This window comes from Bos indicus x Bos taurus, chromosome 14 (assembly GCF_003369695.1).
Source record: "Bos indicus x Bos taurus breed Angus x Brahman F1 hybrid chromosome 14, Bos_hybrid_MaternalHap_v2.0, whole genome shotgun sequence".
Taxonomy (NCBI): Eukaryota; Metazoa; Chordata; class Mammalia; order Artiodactyla; family Bovidae; genus Bos; species Bos indicus x Bos taurus.
Window position 1 is genome coordinate 1,906,825 of NC_040089.1, and position 18,825 is coordinate 1,925,649.

Genomic DNA, 18,825 nt, shown 5'->3' on the forward strand with positions numbered 1-18,825 from the left:
AGTATTTATTAAAGAAATGGAATCCATAATTTAAAAACATCCTAGCAATTAAACTTCAGACCAGATGGCTTTAGTGATGAGTTCTCTCAAATATTTGGGGAATAAGTAATACCAGTTTATACAAACACTTATATACAGTATAAAAAAAGAATACCTCTTACCTTGCTTTATGAGGCTAGTAAATTTTAATTCCAAATTCTTATGAGGACTTTGCAAGAAAGAAAACAAGATGTCTTATAAGCCTAGAAGCAAAGACTCCTAACCAACATATTTAAAAAAAAAATTCTTTATTTGGCTGCACTGGTCTTAGCTGTGGTGTGTGGGATCTCATTCCTTGACCAGAGATTGATCCCAGGCACACTGCATTGGCAGCGTGGAGTCTTAGCCATTGGATCACCAGGGAAGTCCCCTAACCAAAGTATTAATAAACCAAGTCTAGCAATGCATCGGAGAAGGCGATGGCACCCCACTCCAGTACTCTCGCCTGGAAAATCCCATGGATGGAGGCGCCTGGTGGGCTGCAGTCCATGGGGTTGCTAAGGGTCGGACACGACTGAGCGACTTCACTTTCACTTTTCACTTTCATGCATGGAAGAAGGAAATGGTAACTCACTCCAGTGTTCTTGCCTGGAGAATCCAGGGACGGGGGAGCCTGGTGGGCTGCCGTCTATGGGGTCACACAGAGTCGGACACAAGTGAAGTGACTTAGCAGCAGCAGCAATGCATAGAAGGATAATACACCATTCTAAAATGGGATTTATTCTAGGAGTGCAAGATTGGTTTACATTCAGAAATAATCAGAATAATTTATCACGTTAATACAGTAAGTAAGAATATCTACTTGATCATCTCAATAGACATGGAAGAGCATTTGGTAAAATTCAGCATCCACTTAGGGAGATGCAAAATTTTCCACAAACGAGTACTAAGTAGAAATGCCTTTAGTCTGATAGAGTGTGTCTTCAAAAGTCCAGCAGTCAGCAGTGGCCTTGCTGGTGAGATGGTAAAACCTTTGCTCCTGAGAGTGCGGCTGAGACACGGTGTCCAGCACCGTTGCTTCTGTTCTTCAGTGTGCCGCAGGGAATATCTGCTACAGTAAGACAGGAGAAAGAAGGAAAAGATGCAGAACCACAGACAACATGATTGTGTGACTACAAAGTCTGAATGAGTCTGGCAGAACTTAGAATTAATAAGTGAATGTAACAGGATTTCTGTTACCACGTTAATGTGCAAGAAAATACTGTGGGTGCCAGCAAAAGACAATTTGGAAATGATGTTAAAAAGAGACAGCACTTACCATAGCATCAAAACTAGGAAGAAACGTACGACCAGTTGTTTAAGCCTCTATATAGGAAACTGCAAAACACGACTGAAGAGAGATTACAGAAGATTAGATGACGGAGGGGCACACTGTGTGTGTAGACTGGAAAGTTTGGTGTACAAAGAAGTCGGTCCTCACTGAGTGGGTCTATACGTTCAACACAATCCAGATAAAAAGCCTAGCAGGTTTTGAATGTGTGTGTAAATTGTCAAGCTGATTACAAAATGTACATGGAAATATACAGGGCCCCAAATAATGAAGACAGTTTTGAAGAACAGAACTGGAGGATTTACACTCCCAGGTATCAGAACACAACCTCGAACTATAGATATTAAAACAGTGTGGTATTTGCCGACGGCTAAGCTAACAGACCGGTGGGAGCAGAGCCGCGTGTGGACGCAGACGCACACGTACGTCGTTGCCTGGGCAGTGTGAGGCACACTGCTGCACAGTGGGAGATGCAGGGTCTGCACAGGGCTTGATGCTGATCAGCCGATGGCTGAGCTGGGGAGGGTCCTGTCGGGCACACGGCAAGTACAGGTCCAAACACGCCACCCTCTGGTCTCTGTGTCGGAGCTGGTGGGGAGCAGCGTGCAGGACCAGACATGCTCGCAGGCGGCAGCCGGCTCAGGCCGTGCAGACCTTCCAGGCCAGGGCCATTGCTCTGTGGACAGAGAGGCACTGGAGGACTCTGGGCACCAGGCTGCCACCCCCAGCAGATCCTTCCCCTTAGCTTGCCCGGCTCAGACTGCCCACCGGGATCACAGATCTGGATATGAACAGTACGGCAGTGAAGTGTCTGGAAGCTGCCCTTGGAGGCTGTCGTCCTCTCACACAGATGAAAACTCACTGTGAAGAAGAGGTGGTAAAGTTGACTTTGTTAAAGTCTGGACACCCCTGAGAGTGAAGAGGCGGCCCACAGAACGAGCAGAGGCACTTGCACAACGCACATCTGAGAAGGATTTATGTCCACGATGTGTGCAGATCTCCTAAAAATTGTGAGTGCAGATGGCTGCATACCAACATAAAAGGGCGAACGCCTTGGGGGCACATTGCAAAGGGGACGTTGGAATGGCTGATGAGCACTTGGATGTGCTCAGCGTGTGTCGTTGGAATCACACAGAGAGAACCCACAGTGCTGCATCTCTGCACACCTAGCACCCACCAACAGCTGAAAAGAACAGGTGAAAACCCGGGAGAAGGCCGCGTGCCTGGGAAGCTGTGGAGCAGCTGGAGAGCTCACGCACTGGACGGGAGTGTGCGTGGCGCCCCTACTCTGGTCGCGGAACGTGTCTGTGGAGTGAAAGGTCTTCCTGCCTCGGCCTTGCAGCTCCTCCCAGGTGTGTACCCAGTGGAAAGTCACATCAAAGAACGCTGAGCACAGCGCGACACGCAGCAGCTGACGCCTGGGGGAGAGCCAGCCCAGAGCATTTGTGCTGAGTCCGTGCGTGGAAGACTGGCAGCAGAGGGGATCGTGGCCAGCAAGTCCTGGCGACCTCTCAGACACGTGCTGAGCACAGAGGACAGAGGTCCAAACGGGCCGGAGCAACAGGCAGAGTCAGAAGCCAGACAGCCCTTGCTTGGGGTGGTGTCCTGAGTAGGGGCCTGGAATGTCTGTATCTTGACCTGGAAGTCTTTCCTTGGTTAAAGTTCACAGACCTGTCCACGTATGATTTGTGCCTTCAACTGCTCATGCCCTGTTTCAGTAGAATGTTTCCTAAAGGGGAAGAGAACGGCCAACAGTGCTTCCGAGAAGTTATGAAAGGTGATTTCCAGAAAATTTCGCAAGCTGTAGTGGATTAGCTGACACTGCAGATTCAGCCCAGGGATGCTGTTGCACTGATGCTCCAGACTTTGGGGCCTCCATCTGCAGGCTGGTGGTCCCTGGCAGGAGTAGGGGTGCCCACCTGTTCTCCAAGCCGAGCGCCGGCGTTCCTGGAAGCAGGTCGACCTCCTTGGCTGTGTTGGCTGCTACCTCAACTGGGTTCTGGCTCAGCCTCCAACCTGGGTCAGGCCCAGCCGGTGGGCAGCCCCTGGGGGCTCCTGGGCCGGCTGCTGTCCCCAGGCAGGGCGGAGCCTGTCTCTCACCAGGAATGCTCTCCAGCGTGCCTTGCCAGCGCCAGTGCGGCGTGTGGTCCCCGGAGCCCCGTGTTCCCGGGCTACAGCAGCAGAGACCACCTCACTTGCACATCTGCAGGGGGCTCTTTAGTCATGTGTCCCCCTCAGAGCCGCACCCCGGCGGTGGCTCCGTTACTTAACACAGGGCCGGGGAAGGATTGAGTGTCTCGCCAGTCCTTTGTTCTGGGCTTTGCGGAGCTCCCAGAGATGTCCATCAGCTGACCACAGCCTTTGCTGTTTGGAGGAATGGACGACCAGTCTTGGGGCTGCTGCACAGAAGCTGTGTTTCCCAAGAGCGAGACCAGCTCTCGTCCTGACCCCTGCCCTCCTGCCCGGGTCACGGATACTCCCTTGCGGACCCCTGGGTCAGAGTTTGCGAGACAGTGGCCTGTTTCCCAGAGCTCCTGAGAGCCCTGGGTCCTGCCTGGCTGCTCACTGGCCTCCCCGAACCCTCACTGGGCTCCATCTCTTCTCACGGGAAAGTGCTTGGCCCCCCTCCCACCCAGCAGTCATATTGGATTGTTGGATCACGGGTGTGAAACGGACATGTCAGAACAGGACCCAAGCCCTTGGCCTTGGAGCGAAGAGAAAGCCGCCTTTGTTGGCTGCCTTGTGAGCTGGAAAACCATCCCCCGGCCGCGTCCTGTGCTGCGGCCCCAGTGCCCTGGCAGCAAACCCTAATTCTGGCTTCAGAGCTCAAGACCCAGACCAAGGCTTTGTAAGAAGACAGGGTGCTTTCTGATCATTCAGGAGGGGTCTGGGCAGGGCCAGCCGCCTCTCCTTCCCTGGTCCCTTGTCCTGAGCCGCTTGGGGAGGGCGGGTCATACCTGTGGGGGCCAGGGCGTGCACCCACGCCTGCAGGGAGGCTGGCCCCCTCTCCTGTGCTTTCCGGGGGCTTCCGTGGAACCAGACTCCAGGCGGCCGGACGTGGAACCTTGTGCACTTGCTCACGTTGTGCGTCTGAGTCACTGTCGCTGGCCCGCCCACGCTCCTGGTTGTGCTCCCAGCCCATACTGGCCAGGTTCTGCTCATGGCAGGGCTGCTGAGGGTGCGTCTGTGCCTCAGTCACTGGGTGCATGGCCTGGGCTCTTCCCACGGGAGGTGCCCCAGGTCAGTGGAATCAGTGGAGCTCAGGGCCAGGTGGCCTGTTCTGGAGCAGCCTCTGCTGCAGGGAGGAGTGTACTGTCGGGGTCCCTTGCAGGCACAGGGCCCCCCTTGCCCCATGACTCACTCGCATGGGGACTTCCGGCACCCCATGGCCCCTGACTGGGGCTTTCACACATGCTTCCTGGTCGGGGCCTCGCCCTCATCCCCGTCCACCCTGTCCACGGCTCTGGACACAGCCCCATCACATGGACACGAAGGCTGAGGTGGGAGAAGTTAAGAATGAGCCAGGTCACACAGCTCATCAGCAGAGCTGAGCATTCCCAGTCCCCTCGCCTTGGGGGCCTGGGGTGTGCCGTCTGCGAGGGGCCCCAGGTGCCGTTCCTCCTGCTGGGAGTGCGGGTGTGCCCGGCAGGGGTGGGGTGGACACAGGCCACGGACCACAGGTGTGGGCCGCTGTTCCCGTCTGGCGGAGGAGAAGGTTGAGGCTGAGTGCATGTGACAGACCTGGGCCTCCGGCAGGGCCGGTTCCGGGCCTGACCTGACACGCCCCACAGCCCAGGCGGGGCTGGGGCCGCAGAGAAGAGGAAGTGCGGGCATACGGCCTGGCCCCGGCCGCCACCAGCTGCTGCCCGCTTTGGCACCGCTCGCTTCCTCCGCCCACAGCGGGAGGGGAGGTGATAATTGCCACCTTGGACGAGGAGTGCTCGTCAACAGAGTTTTTAGATCTTTTATTTTATATTCATCCATCCACGTGTTTATTTATGTAAAGGCCTCCCTGGCTCTGGGGATGAGGTGAACACGTGGTCTGGAGGGAGTGCACTGGCTCTGGGAGGAGGATGGCTGCATGTGGATGCGCTCCCTATGACCATGGGGCGCGTGCCCACCCTCCTTGGGCCCGCTGCAGCCAGGCCTGGGACGGCCCGCGCTGAGCGCTCAGGCTGCGGGCAGGGGCCCAGTATCTGCCCCCCATCACGGCGGCCCCAGCACCCGCGGCCCTGTGGGGCAGCCCCGACTGACAGGCTGGGGCCCGGTGTCTGCCCCCCATCATGGCGGCCCCAGCACCCGCAGCCCTGTGGGGCAGCCCCGACTGACAGGCTGGGGCCCAGCCCCTGCAGAGCCGGGCTGGGGGCTCCCGGGTGCCTGGTGTGGGCCTGGCCCGGCGGCAGTAGGCTGTGCAGTAACGGTGGTCTGTGTCTCGGCAGAGTCCCCAGGCCGCCTTTGCTGAGCTGGCTGACGACGAGAAGATCTTCAACGGGGGCGATGGTGTGTGGCCGGGCCACGAGCAGGCGCTGCTTCCCGAGATCACCGAGGAGGACCTGGAGGCCATCCGGCTGCGCGAGGAGGCCATCCTACAGATTGAGGTGTGGCTTCGTGCACGGGCAAGCATGCACGCGTGTGTGCACGCAGGATCCGCCTGAGTCCTGGCCGTGGCCACTCTCGGCATGCCACCAGTGGGGGTTAGGCTGTCCCATGCCCAGCACACCCAGGCCTGCTCCCGTCCGAGCCCAGGGCATGGGACCTCTGCTCGCTGGGCCTCGCCTGAGCTTGGCCACGTGGGCCACCCATGGAGGGCGCAGAGTCCGGGGAGCGCGTGTCTTGTCCCCGCCCGCCTGTGTTTACCAGCAGGGTCAGCCGTCTGACCTGGAGCCTGGAGCCCATGCCTGGGGGGCACAGCCAGTCCCCAGGGCTGCCTCCATCACTGCACACGGAGGTTTCCAGAGGGTGTTCTGCTCTGATGAGGCCCTTCAACAACCAGAACAGTTTCCCTAGGATAGTGTTTGAGTGGTTGAGTGAACTGCCGGAACTGAACCGGTGATTTGGTGGGGCTGCGAGCAGGTGGCGGTGGTGCTGGGGGTCCGACCTTGGGGCGGGGGCGGGGCCGCTGGTTTCTTCCGCTAGTTGGTATGTGTGTAATGCACGCCGCCAGACGTTCCCCTCGCCAGGTACGGTCTCTGACAGCTGCCAGAGGTGTGCAGGCCCCTGGGTGGGTGTGCAAGGGTATGAGTGGACATGCAGGAGCAGGTGTGCAGGCGAGTGTGTGCCGGGGCCTGCCTCCTGCTGTGGGAAATGTGTGTATTAGGACGTGGCTCTCGGGGTGCTCGGTTCTCTTGGTGGTGACCCCGAGCCCCTGAGCGTGCGTCTCCTCCTCCCTCAGGGCCTCGGTTTTACCTGCAGGAAGAGGTGCTGGGGGTCTGCCTGCCCCCCAGACCCCAGGAGCTATGTTTCTGGAACAGAGTTTCCCTGAAGCATCTTCTTTTAGAAAAACGGGAAATTGGGCTAAAAAACTGAGTCACAGGACCCGTCACTGTGTCTGCGGTGGGCAGGTCTGCACTCCTGAGGGCGGTGGACGCCCCCTGCCCCACTCTGCCCAGCAGAGCCCCCCCCCAACACACACACACTCCACTGCTAGAGAGGAAGGCGGCGCACGGCCGTCTTGGAAGGCAGGCCTCTCCTTGCCGAGCTCCTCCAGGAAGGACTGGACACACAGACGTCCTTTCCTGCTGGTGGCACATGAGACCTGCTTTCCCCGAGAGCTCAGAACAGTCAGGGGCCCTTGTGCCACAGCTTGGGGGGCTGGCAGGCCTGTGGCGAGAGGGACCCGCTGCTGCTTCAGCTCAAGAACTGAAGCCCTCTTAGGAGGACCCTCGGCCGCACTGAGGTCAGGCCGCCTTGGTGGGATGAGGGGCTCCAGGGTTGACGTGGCCTTGGCCAGGCGTGCAGGGCACAGAGGTGCAGGCTCCATCACAGGGCCCGGCTTGGGGACACAGGTGGGTGGGGTGACCCCCTGGAAATGGGGGGAGCTCCTGAGCAGGGGCGGGCTCCACTCTGAGATCCAAGGCCCAGCAGGTCGTCGGGTTGGTTTGCTCAGGGGGTTGCCTGTGCCTTGACGGCCTCTCATGGCTGACACGCTGCAGGAGGGGACCCCAAGGTGGGGTTAGGGAGGCCCAGGCACTGCCAGCCCGTCCTCGTCTGAGCAGTGAGTATGGTGGGTTCACGGGGGCCGTGGATAGGACCTGAGGCCAGCCTCGCTGTTCCGTTGTGTCCTCACCTGTGTGTGGGTGACGCCGTGTGCAACAAGCGTCGGCTGGAGGGTGATGGCCTGGGATTGCGGTCAGCATCCCTGGTCTCCTCCCTGCCTCCCTCGTCCCTCCTCCCCTCCCTCCCCCCGCCCCATCATCTTTGGAAATGGGAAAAACAGACAGATTGTCGTTGGCCATCACACAGCCCCCGCCAGGTTTGCAGCTGTCCTGATACCAGCACGCAGGTCTGGGAGGAGGCTAGGCAGCCTGGCGCCTGCCTGTGGCACCAGAAGCCCGTCCCGGAGTGGGTGGCGGTCCCCGCCCCTCCAGGGGCACCTGAGCCCCACTGCCCAGGCTTCTCGAGGTTGTCCGTCCGGGTCTGCAGGGCCAGGCTGCTGTGAGCAGAGCCCTGGGGAGGGGCTGTGGGAGCAGCATCGGGCCAACACATGGGGCATTTCTCTCCCTGGCCACTGCAGAGTGTTTCCATGTGGCCATTGCTTACTGCACCCCAACTCTGCCTCCACGTTCCCGGGGGCGCTGCACATGTGTGGTTTATGCACGCACAGCATCGCTGGATGGAGGGAGACCTGTGGTCCCAGAGCCCCTCGGAGGCCCTGGGCTGCCCTCAGGGACCTCTCTATTGGCTGGGCGGAGGGGTGTGGACAGATGGGAAAACCAAGGCCCAAAAAGTGGGATTACAATCGGAGCCAGAGGCTCGCCGCCTCACGTCCCTTCGTGTTCCTCTCTGTTTTCTGCCTCCTGGCCCGTGATGGGTGTTTTCATGGCGGGTGCCGGGCCGGGAACAGCCTGGTGCTGATGGGGGCAGACTGACGGGTCCACTCCCTGCCCCTCCTCCCCCAGGTCAGCCTCTGGACAAAAGGAGGCTTCGGGTGCCTTGTCCTGACTTTAGGTCCAAGTCTCCGCTAGCCGGCTCGGTGACCTGGGTCTTGCTGCTTGCCTCGGTCGTTGCTTCTGTGAGACGGGTGGGTCAGGGCACCTGGGCTTGGGGCCGGGGTCAGGTGGTGAGTGGGCAGGAGGCTGAGGGGCTGCTGGGGCCGCTGTTGATTCTGGGCCCTTGCCTGGCTCGGTGGCCCCTGGACCTGCCCAGTTAGGTTTCAGACGAGGGTGTCTTGCTATTTGGGGGGGTGGGCGCCTTGAGGACCTCCACCCAACCTCCCGGGGCAGCCCATCCCCTGGCAGCAGCAAGTGTCCTCCGAGGCCCCCTAGGGGCTCTCCGTCTGTGGGCGGATGAGATGCCCCCGCCGCCCTCTCCCCTCTTGCCCCGCAGGCCCCCCAACCCCGTGCTGGGCTCCTGTGCCAGGCTGAGGGGAGCTCAGAGCCCACAGGAGCCAGGCCTGCGGGCAGGCTGCTGCGACGGGTGGGTGCGCACAGGGCCCTCTGGGGCGCCTCTGGGGCTCCTCCTCCCGCCCTGACTAAGCTGCTCTCTGGCCTCCCAATCGGGGGCCCCTCTCTGACGTTGGTCCCAGGTGAGTCAGCACGTGGACCCCAAAACTCCCAGGGCCCCAAGGGTCAGGGTATAGGTGTCACTGGGGGACACTCAGGTCACGGGCTGGGGATGCTTGGCAGACAAAGTGGGGCATCCCCGGTCCCCCGTGGCAACCCCTGCAGCTCAGGCCGAGATGGGGGCTGGGAGACAGGGTGGGCCGCTCCCGAGGGGCAGGGGTATGCCTGCCAGTCCCCTTTCCTGGGAGACCACCCTCCCAGAGGGCGGGGACAGGGCCTCCAGAATGGCCTTCTCCCGGGGGCAAGGACGTCTCTGGCCAGCGGCTTGCCCAGTGTCCCCACTGCGGCAGCTGGCTCGCTTAGTGGGCCTTCGGCACATTTGCTGTTGGCCAGATGCTAACGGGTGACCCCCGCTCCGTCCCCGCAAGGCCGCCCCCCACTCTGCAGGCCCCACAGGGCGCCGTGCTCCTGCTGCCCTCCGGCTGGCTCTCGGGCACGTCCTCACGGGTCCTCTGGGGGGCGGCCCTCTCCAGCCCTGGAGCGGTGTGGCCCCGCCTCGCAGACCTGGGCTCCTCGCTGCCCCCTAAGTGGGCTCCCTTGTCCACCCCCCTCAGTGGGGCCGAGGTCGCTGGGCCAGGACCTGGCCAGTGCGTCCCTCCTCCCCCGCCCCGAGCCTGGACCCTGCTGACACTTCAGCACCTCTTCCCTTTTATTTTCAGGTTTTGGCTCAAGTGTTCCGTATCTAAGGTTTCATTTCCCTGCATTGTCTAGCGTGCCGTGTAATTAAATATCTTGTTAACCATTCCTCTTCTGCAGGAGACTGTAAGCCCCATGGAGGCAGGGGTGTTGGCTGTCTTAGTCTGGCTGTGTTCCTGCACCTGCAGGATGCCTGGCACTGCCTGGACTCTCAGGCCCTTTCTCTGGGACAGACAGAGGGAGGGGCTGGGGGGATGGATGGGTGGCGGGGGATGGATGGATGGATGGGGATGTGGATGGATGGGTGGGAGATGGATGGTTGGATGGTTGGGGTGTGGATGGTGGGGGATGGATGGATGGATGGGGATGTGGATGGATGGATGGGGGATGGATGGATGAATGGTGGGGGTGTGGATGGTGGGGGATGGATGGATGGTGGGGGTGTGGATGGTGGGGGATGGATGGGTGGCGGGGGATGGATGGATGGATGGGGATGTGGATGGATGGGTGGGAGATGGATGGTTGGATGGTTGGGGTGTGGATGGTGGGGGATGGATGGATGGATGGGGATGTGGATGGATGGATGGGGGATGGATGGATGAATGGTGGGGGTGTGGATGGTGGGGGATGGATGGATGGTGGGGGTGTGGATGGTGGGGGATGGATGGATGGTGGGGGATGGATGGATGGATGGGGATGTGGATGGATGGGTGGGAGATGGATGGTTGGATGGTTGGGGTGTGGATGGTGGGGGATGGATGGATGGATGGGGATGTGGATGGATGGATGGGGGATGGATGGATGAATGGTGGGGGTGTGGATGGTGGGGGATGGATGGATGGTGGGGGTGTGGATGGTGGGGGATGGATGGATGGTGGGGGATGGATGGATGGATGGGGATGTGGATGGATGGGTGGGAGATGGATGGTTGGATGGTTGGGGTGTGGATGGTGGGGGATGGATGGATGGATGGGGATGTGGATGGATGGATGGGGGATGGATGGATGAATGGTGGGGGTGTGGATGGTGGGGGATGGATGGATGGTGGGGGTGTGGATGGTGGGGGATGGATGGATGGTGGGGGTGTGGATGGATGGTGGGGGTGGATTATTGGGGGATGGATGGATGGATGGTAGGGGGTGGATGATGGGGGTGGATGGTGGTTGGCGGATGTGGATGGATGGATGGTGGGGATGGGTGAATGGTAGGGGTGGAAGATGGATGGGGATGGATGGATGAATGGTGGGGGTTGGATGGATGGTGGGGGATGGATGGATGGTGGGGGAGGGTAGATGGGGGGGTGGATGGTGGTTGGCAGATGTGGATGGATGGATGGTTGGGGGTGTGGATGGTGGGGGATGGATGGATGGATGGATGGTGGGAGAGGATGAGGGAGGGGTGGGTGGATGGTTGAGGGTGGGTGGGTGGCAACTGAATGAGAAACTTTACGTGTTGGGACTCCACAGAAGATTTGTGTTTTAATAAGAGGGCTCTGCTGCCTGTGCGTCTGCAGCCCACACAGAAGCCTGGGAGCACAAGCACCCTGTGCTCCAGATTTACTGAAGCCTAGGTGGAGGCTGGAAGCAGGCGCATCACTTGGCTGGGCCTGGCGGCTTGTGTGAGGCAGAGCCGGGACTGTGGCCAGCGCCCGGCTTGAGAGCGGGGCCGTCCTGACGGCGGTGCTCTGCTGTCTCTTCCTGGCGGAGGGTGTGGCAGGGCCCTGAGGCCTCCTGTGTGAAGCCCAGAGCCCAGGAGCCTGTCCGTGAGGCCCAGCTCTGCCTCCCACGTGGTCACTCAGCTCTGGTCGAGGCAGGTTCTTGCTCTCTGGAGGACAGGGCAGGGCCGGGTCTCCCCAGGGGTAGGAGGAGGTTGAATGAGACGGGACTGTGCCCCCAGCCACTGCCAGTGTGTAGCGGACTTGCCAAGGCACTGGTCTGGCCACCTGGGGTGGACCAGAGTTGCCTGTGGGCTCCCAGTAGGGTCTGCCGCGGCCTGCCCTGCCCGGGCCCCCTCTGCCCAGCCCATCGCACCTGCGCTTACCTGCGCCCCTGTGCTCCCGACCCCTCCTGGGCTGCTGAGTCACCTGACCCAGGTGTGCAGCTCGCTCACCAGCTGCTCTGTTGCCATGGCTACCTGGCAGGCCGAGGGAGCAGGCTGGGGTGAGGAGGGGGCCTGGCCGCTCTCCCTGTAGCTGGTGTGGTAAAGCTGAAGCCCAGGGGGAGGATGATCTGGCCAGAATCTAGCTATAAATATGGGAATCAATCAATAAACAAAGTTTGGCTGTTCCATTAGCTGGAACAGTCGTCTCTGTAGGTGGATGGTTGCCAAGATCCTAATTATGAGGAGAGATTGCGTGGTAGAGAAAAATGCAGCAGTATTTTCTTTCCTTTCGTGGTTAAAAGTGGAGGGAACACACGCACACACAGACACGCGCGCCGACGTTTTATTATGTCCTGTGCAAGGCTGTTATTCCTCAGTGCCAGTAAAAGAGGAGAGAAGATTCCGTGAGAGCTTTTAATGAGTTCTAGTTTTAGAAGCAATCAGGATAATAATTGCATGATTTAAACATTTACTAAGTTAAGGTGTTTTTTTCGTCTCTCCCGCTCCCCGGTGCCCACGCCTGGGCACACGGCTCCCGGTCCCTGCCGCCCTCATGCGCCACAGCTGGGGCTGCCCCTGGGGGCTCCATCCCGGCAGCTTTGGGGGCTTCTGGGCTCCCGGCATGGCCCCCCGTGGCCCGCCTGGCCTTGAGCTCAGACCCCGGGCCTGAGGCCTGGCCTTCTGCCTGGCTGCCCCCAGGGGCTCCATTCTGGTGGCTCTGGGGGCTTCTGAGCTCCCAGAATGGCCCCCCGTGGCCTGCCTGGCCTTGAGATCAGACCCTGGGCCTGAGGCCTGGCCTTCCGCCTGGCTGCCTTCGGGGGCTCCATCCCGGTGGCTCTAGGGGCTTCTGGGCTTCTGGCATGGCCCCCCGTGGCCCACCTGGCCTTCCGCCTGGCTCCGGGCCTGAGGCCTGGCCTTCTGCCTGGTTCCTGGTGGGTGCGGGCTCTGGCATGTCCCGCTTTTCCCTCAGCACCCTCCGTCAGGAGCTGAGCCTGCTCAGGTGCCCAGCATGGTGACCACGCTTCCCTGCTGGTTGCCTGTGTCCTGACGCTGCTGCTCAGCGTGCAGGCTGCTCCTCTACGTGCCCACCGTCAGCTCCCCCGACAGGCGTACCCTGGGCTCTGGGAGTGGTCTGGAGGGGGAGCTGCAGGCCAAGGAGGGCCTCCACGGGCAGAGGGCCCAGGGCTGGGGTGGGACTGTGGCCTTGGACTACCGAGGCCGGTTCTCTACTCTTGGGCCATTATGGTGGGGCTCCTTGCCCCAGACCTCCTGGAGGGCGGGGGCTGTATGCCCACAGGCTGATCTGCCTGGGAGCTGGGACCCAGCGCCCTGGAGCCAGCCTGGTCGACTCTGAGATCACCTAGGAGGCTGCTGCCTCGGGGTCCCGGAGGGGTCTGACCCCAGGCTCGCCTGCCATCCTCTCCCCACAGTCTGGCCTACTCTGCCTGGAGGGTGCCCCCTGCTGACCCCTCACAGCGGCTCACGGCTGGGGGTCAGGCCTCAGGTGTGCCTGCGGGCCAGCCTGCTGCTGGGGCGGTGTCCCCCGAGTCCGCCCTTGCTTCCTCGGCCGCCAAGCTGGCGGAGACGCGCTGCAGTCCAGGGCCCTGGGACACCCCCACTCCCCTTATTCCCTCCAAGGTGGCTTGCTTCCTTCTTGAGCAAGAGCTGGGGTTGCTCTTTATTCAAAAGGATAATTCCAGTGGTTGGGGGGCTCTTGAGCCAGGAGAACGCTGTGACAGACCTGCGAACCCTGGAGCGCTGGGACTCCCGCTGTCTTCTGCAGGGGCGGGGGCGGGGAAGCAGAGTGGAAGGGCTCTGGCCTGGGGCGTGTCCTTGCGGCCCGGGTTCTGAGAGGAGCCAGCTCAGACTCGGCCAGCACACCTCCCATCCTGACAGGTCAGGGGGCCGGTCAGCGGTTGGTTCGGCTCACCACGGGAACACACAGAGCAGGTGTTAGGGGTGTGGGCCCCCCTCAACCGGGGGAGTTGGTGGCGGAGGTGAGTGGGGAAGGGGTCTCTGTAGTAGGTGGTTCCCGGGGCACAGAGAGGGGGCCGGGGGCCCAGCCTGAGCGTCTATTCCAGAGGGTAGTTAGTTCATCCCTGGACGACTCAGAGGGTCACAGGCCTGAGGGCAAAGCAGGGCCCCAGGACAGCCTGCTGGGGACATGGGCCGTCATGCTTCTCAGTGTCAGCTGAGAGGTGGGCACAAGTCAGCATCGGAGTCTCGGGCATCATCAGAAGAGGGAAAGAAAAGAAAAGATAGCACTAAGTCGTGTCCAACTCCTGCAGTCCCATGAACTGTAGCCCGCCAGGCTCCTCTGTCCATGGGATTCTCCAGGCAAGAATACTGGAGTGGGTTGCCATTCCCTTCTCCAAGGAGGGGAGCTGGGAACCAAGAAGCATGCCAGTGTCAAAGGTCACGTCCACGTCCAAGAGGCTGGTGAATGGAAACCTCCCTGGCGGTGGTCTTTTGACGACGACCTTCTGGAGACGGGATGCCATGCCCTTGGCATGATGTCTGGTGGGCGGGGGGGTGTGTCACCCACACGAGGCTCCCCCGGAGCTGCTGCTCTGTGGATCTGGGGCGCTGGGGGCATCTCGGTTCACGCCTGTGGGCCAGGTCAGTGCTGCTCTGCTGGGCCAGCCAGGAGCAGCCAGCACTCTGGCAGCAGCCACCTGGCTCCAGACCGACCCCGTGCATGCGCCGCCGGGCATGGCGGGTGTGGAGGGCGGGTGGAGGGGGCCTGGGAGTGACCCCAGGCCCCAGATGGCTGGGCCGGCACTGGCTCCTGTCCGCCATCCGCAGCCGCAGCCCTGACAGTGTTCGTGGGGTTGTTTTCTACAGAAGCGTGGTGTGGGGAGGGACCATGGAGGGGGTGGCCCCCATGTGTCTGCAGCAGTTAGAGATTAGCTTTGGCCACTGCATCTCCTGAAGTGGGAGGCCTCTCTTTAAGCCCTGAAGGGAGCTGGACTGGGGACCTGCTGTCCCACCCAGGCAGTCCCGGGTTCTTGGGGTCAGTGCTACTCGGACAAGGAGCACCTGCCCCAGTAGCCGTGTGTCCCCGTCAGAGCCGGGCCACAGCTGTGTGCCACTGCTCCAGCTTCCGCCCCTGTGCACCTGGGCAGGCAGCCTGTGGTCCTGGGCCCCCAGAGACCCCAGGCTTGTGGCCCTGCTTGCCACCCCTCCCACCCTCTCCTTCCCTGAGACACTGTCCCTGTGCCCGGGGGAAGGGGTCCACCACACGCGTGCTGAGTTCACCAGCGGCTGGGGCAGGAGGCCTCCCAAGAGTGAGCCTGCCGTCCCTGGTGCTGTTTAGGGGTCCGGACTGCCGGGGCTGCCCGGCTCCTGGTGAGCAGGGGTGTCCCAGGAGAGCCCCTTAACCTCTGGTGCTGGCTTCCCTGCCTGCCTGGCGGTGACCTCATGCAGCCAGGGGAGACTGAGCACCTTAAAAGGCCCCTTTGGAGCCCCCGAGTCCAAGACTCGGGACCCCCCAGGCTTCTGCCCACGGTGCAGGCTCAGTGGCTGAGGTCGAGGCTGGCCATCTGGACGCCTTGGGGCGGGGACCTGGAAGAGTGGGGAGGTGGGCTTATGTCGGTGAGGTCTGGCTGAGGCCGAGGCCGTCACGGGTGGCCTCAGGGTCTGGACCTTTGGGTTGCACCTGAGTTCAGCCTTCCCACCAGCAGCCTCGTCCAGGGAGGGCTGTGGGGATGCAGATCCCAGAAGTGGGTCCAGGCCAGAGGCCGCCCAAGGCCCCACACTCATCACCACCTTCCCGGCCGTGGCCCGGTTCCCGCAGAGCCACCGCCTCTGCTGTGTGTAAGCCCGGTAATTGAATTGCGATTGATAGTACTTGTCGGTTTAAGATCATGCTAATTGCTTCATTTCCCAGAACACTCCTAAAAAGAAAATGAATCTCCCTGCGATATTTAGCAGTGGGGTGAAATGACCCTGGTGGAAATGAATCCAGGGTCCTGATGGGCTGCAGGGTGGTGGACGGCGGGCAGGGGCGTGGTGCCTGCATCTCAGAGGTGTTGGAGGGGCCTCCCCTCCTGGCTCTACCCTGGCCACGCGCCCGGCACCGAGGGAGGAGGCTTGGATTTGCTGTGTGGTAGGTGTGGGGACTTGACTCCTAGGTGAGCCGCTTTGCCCAGGGTCACCTGGCTGGCCAGTGGAGAAGCCATCTCCTGTAGGGAAGGGGCTCAAGTCAGCGGGCATTGGTGCCAACCCCCGCCCTCCCCCTTTCTGAGAGGCCCTTCTCGAAGCCCTGTGACCTCAGTGCGCCCAGCACAGCCCCAGGCGTGTGCTCTGTAAGTGGCATGCCCGCATCCTTCATCCACATCACTTCTGCTTTGTTGGGCGAGTGGAGTTAAGATAGAGGAGGGTGGCAAGGAGAACGCAAGCGGCCAGCACGATGAGCAGGGTGGGATGTACCCCAGAGTCTCCGGGTCCAAGTTCTGCTTCTTATCCCACTCACTAGCTTCAAGAAGTTCCTCAGTCTTCAGACAGCAGAGGGGCTTCCGTCCATCCACCGTCCACTATTCTGTCCATCCAGCCATCTACCCGTCAGTTTCGCTTCCATCCGCCATCCATCTATCCATCCACTGTTCATCTCTCCGTTCATCCACCCATCCAGTTCAGCATCCATCCGTCCACTGTCCGTCCACCCACCGCCCAGCACCCACCTGCCCACCATCCACTATTCATCCATCCACCATCTACCACCCACGTGTGCCGGCCATGCTGGGTGCCAGGTGTACAGAGAGGGGCAGGTCGGCCCCTCAGTCGAGGAGCCGCAGGAGGGGACGAGGAGTGAGGTGTCTACAGGACTGAGGGGCCTGCGGGAGGTGCACTGAGCCCTCCATTCTGGACGTCCTCCTCTCCTCTGGTCAGGCCTGCGGGTCAGTGCTGGGGACGCCGTCCTGCAGAAGACTGCACCCTTCAGGGGCCAGCGCGGGGTCCTCTGCACCCAGGGAGGGCGCTCACGGCCCTGGGATGCTCAGCATGGGCTTTGACCTTTGCGTTGGGGGACAGTGCTTCAGATCCCAGCAGTGTTTTTGAGTTGAGGGGTCGCCCTTGGCTCATTTCTGGTTCTTGGCTGTGCCCTTGACCTCTGAACTGCGGCCCCAGGGACCTAACGGCTGTCCTCTTCTTTCCACAGAGCGACCTGTTAGATGTGAACCAGATCATCAAGGACTTGGCCTCCATGGTTTCAGAGCAAGGAGAGGCCATCGGTGGGTACCCACAGCATCTGTCAAGCCACCTGCCCTGCCTGCCCCAGGCCGTCCTCGGGGGTGCCCTGTGTCTGGCTTCGACCTGAATCCTTCCAGCAACTGCCCCAGGGAGGGGTGGGCATGGTCTGGCGGGGTTGCCTGGCACACAGTGGGGCCTGGGCAAGTTCCGGCGGTCCAAGCCTCTGCTGGCCGCTCTCCATGCCCTCCCCACCACCCTGGGTCGGCCCAGCCCCTCAGGAAGGCCAGCCCGGGGACGCCCCTGAGGGGCGGGCCCCTCTTCCTGCTCGTGGGAGCGTCGGGGCCGCCTGCCCCTCACCCTGCGCCTTCCTCCCAGGAGCGTGTGCGGTGGGGACTGGCTGTGCGGAGAGAGCTGTCCTGCCCCTGCGGTGGCTCCATTCCCTCCACGCGAGGGCCCCCGCCCCACCAGCCCGGCTGTCTAGCTGTGTGGCCACAAGGCTTTCCTGCTCCTCCCCCTGTACCCGGGTGCCTGGGGCGGTGCTAGGCCACAGCATGCGGCCCTCAGGAGTGAGGTGGCTCCCAGTGCCCAGAGCCACTTGGTAACAGGCAGCTTGTGGCCAGGGCCCAGGCCTCCCCACACCCCTCTGCACCCTGATCTCGGGCTGAGTCGTCGCCTCAATGGAGCCTGGAGGCCGGGGCGTGCTGAGGCGCAGGCGTGTATTGCTCCCCAAGAGGCAGCCCAGCCCCCACCCTGGTGTGTGCTGCATCCCCAGGAGCAGAGCGAAGGAGGGGGTTGGGCTGTGCCGCCTGCCAGCCCCTCACTGGTCCGCAAGCCTGGGTGCCCACGGGACCCCCGCTCCTGCTGTGGGCAGCTCTGGGCATCACCCGTCCCGGCTCACGGCACCTCTCCTGGGACCCTCTCTGTCTCCACGTGCTTGATTACCTCTGTGGGTGACCGTCTCAGGGTGGGTGTGCAGAATGCTTTGTACGCTCCAGATGGACACCCAGGTGTTTCCTGGATGGTCACCAGATGGTCACTCGGTCTCAGCGATGGGCCAATGAGGAGGGCCTCTCTGCTCTCGCCGGGTGGGGGGCTGGCGAGGACTGACCTCCAGTGCTATGCCTGCTGGAGAGGTGGGCCCCAGTGCCCAGAATAGCCACAGCCCAGGACCCCGCTGCGTGCTGGAGTGGGTGTCTCCGGGACGGCGGGTGTCGGTGAGGCCCGCGTCCCCCGCACGGGCGGTGGGGCCAGCCTGCTGCCCTCAGCCTCCGGTGCCTTTCCAGGGTCAAGCAGCAGCAAGGCCCCGTGCGGGCGCAGCTCCAGCCCCGAGCCCGCTGTGGCAGCCCTGCTGCCCGGGCCGGGCCCCCACTCACGCACCAAGACGCGGAAGCCCAACTTCAGCCCCCAGGAGACGGAGGTGCTGGTGCAGAGGGTGACGCGCCACTACCCGCTGCTGTTCGGGGCGCTGCGGGGCCCGCCTGCCCGCAAACACCGCGTGTGGAGCAAGATCCTGCAGGCGGTGAACGCGCTGGGCTACTGCCGCCGGGACCTGGGCGACGTCAAGCACAAGTGGCGCGACCTGCGCGGGGTGGTGCGCCGGAAGCTGGCCGAGGGCCCCCGCACCCCCGCTGTCCTCACGCCCATCGAGCGCATGGTGGCCGAGACCTTCGCGGCCCCGGGCGCCCCCGGGGAGGGCCCTGCCGCCAAGCCCCTGCCAAGTAAGTGGCTCCCCACAGCCCGATCGGAGCCTCCAGCAAGGCCCGCTTTGCATCCAGATGGGGAGGCCGAGGCTCCAGGCCAGGGAGGGGT

At 61.9% G+C, this 18,825-nt stretch overlaps 1 protein-coding gene across 11 annotated transcripts in view; it reads left to right on the top strand.

Moving 5' to 3' along the window:
* TSNARE1 (t-SNARE domain containing 1) overlaps window positions 1-18,825 on the top strand; it is a 117,777-nt gene that overhangs the window by 56,323 nt on the left and 42,629 nt on the right. For 6 of the 11 annotated variants that reach the window (XR_003514385.1, XM_027560699.1, XM_027560697.1 and 3 more), the window contains exons 10-12: window positions 5,749-5,907; window positions 16,985-17,057; window positions 18,300-18,734. Coding sequence is in view for 10 of the 11 variants with exons in the window: in XM_027560699.1 (XP_027416500.1) it covers window positions 5,749-5,907; window positions 16,985-17,057; window positions 18,300-18,734 (667 nt within the window). In the remaining variant the exon portion in view is untranslated. The remainder of the gene's footprint in view (window positions 1-5,748; window positions 5,908-16,984; window positions 17,058-18,299; window positions 18,735-18,825) is intronic. The other 5 variants (XM_027560702.1, XM_027560705.1, XM_027560703.1 and 2 more) reach the window with 1 other exon arrangement.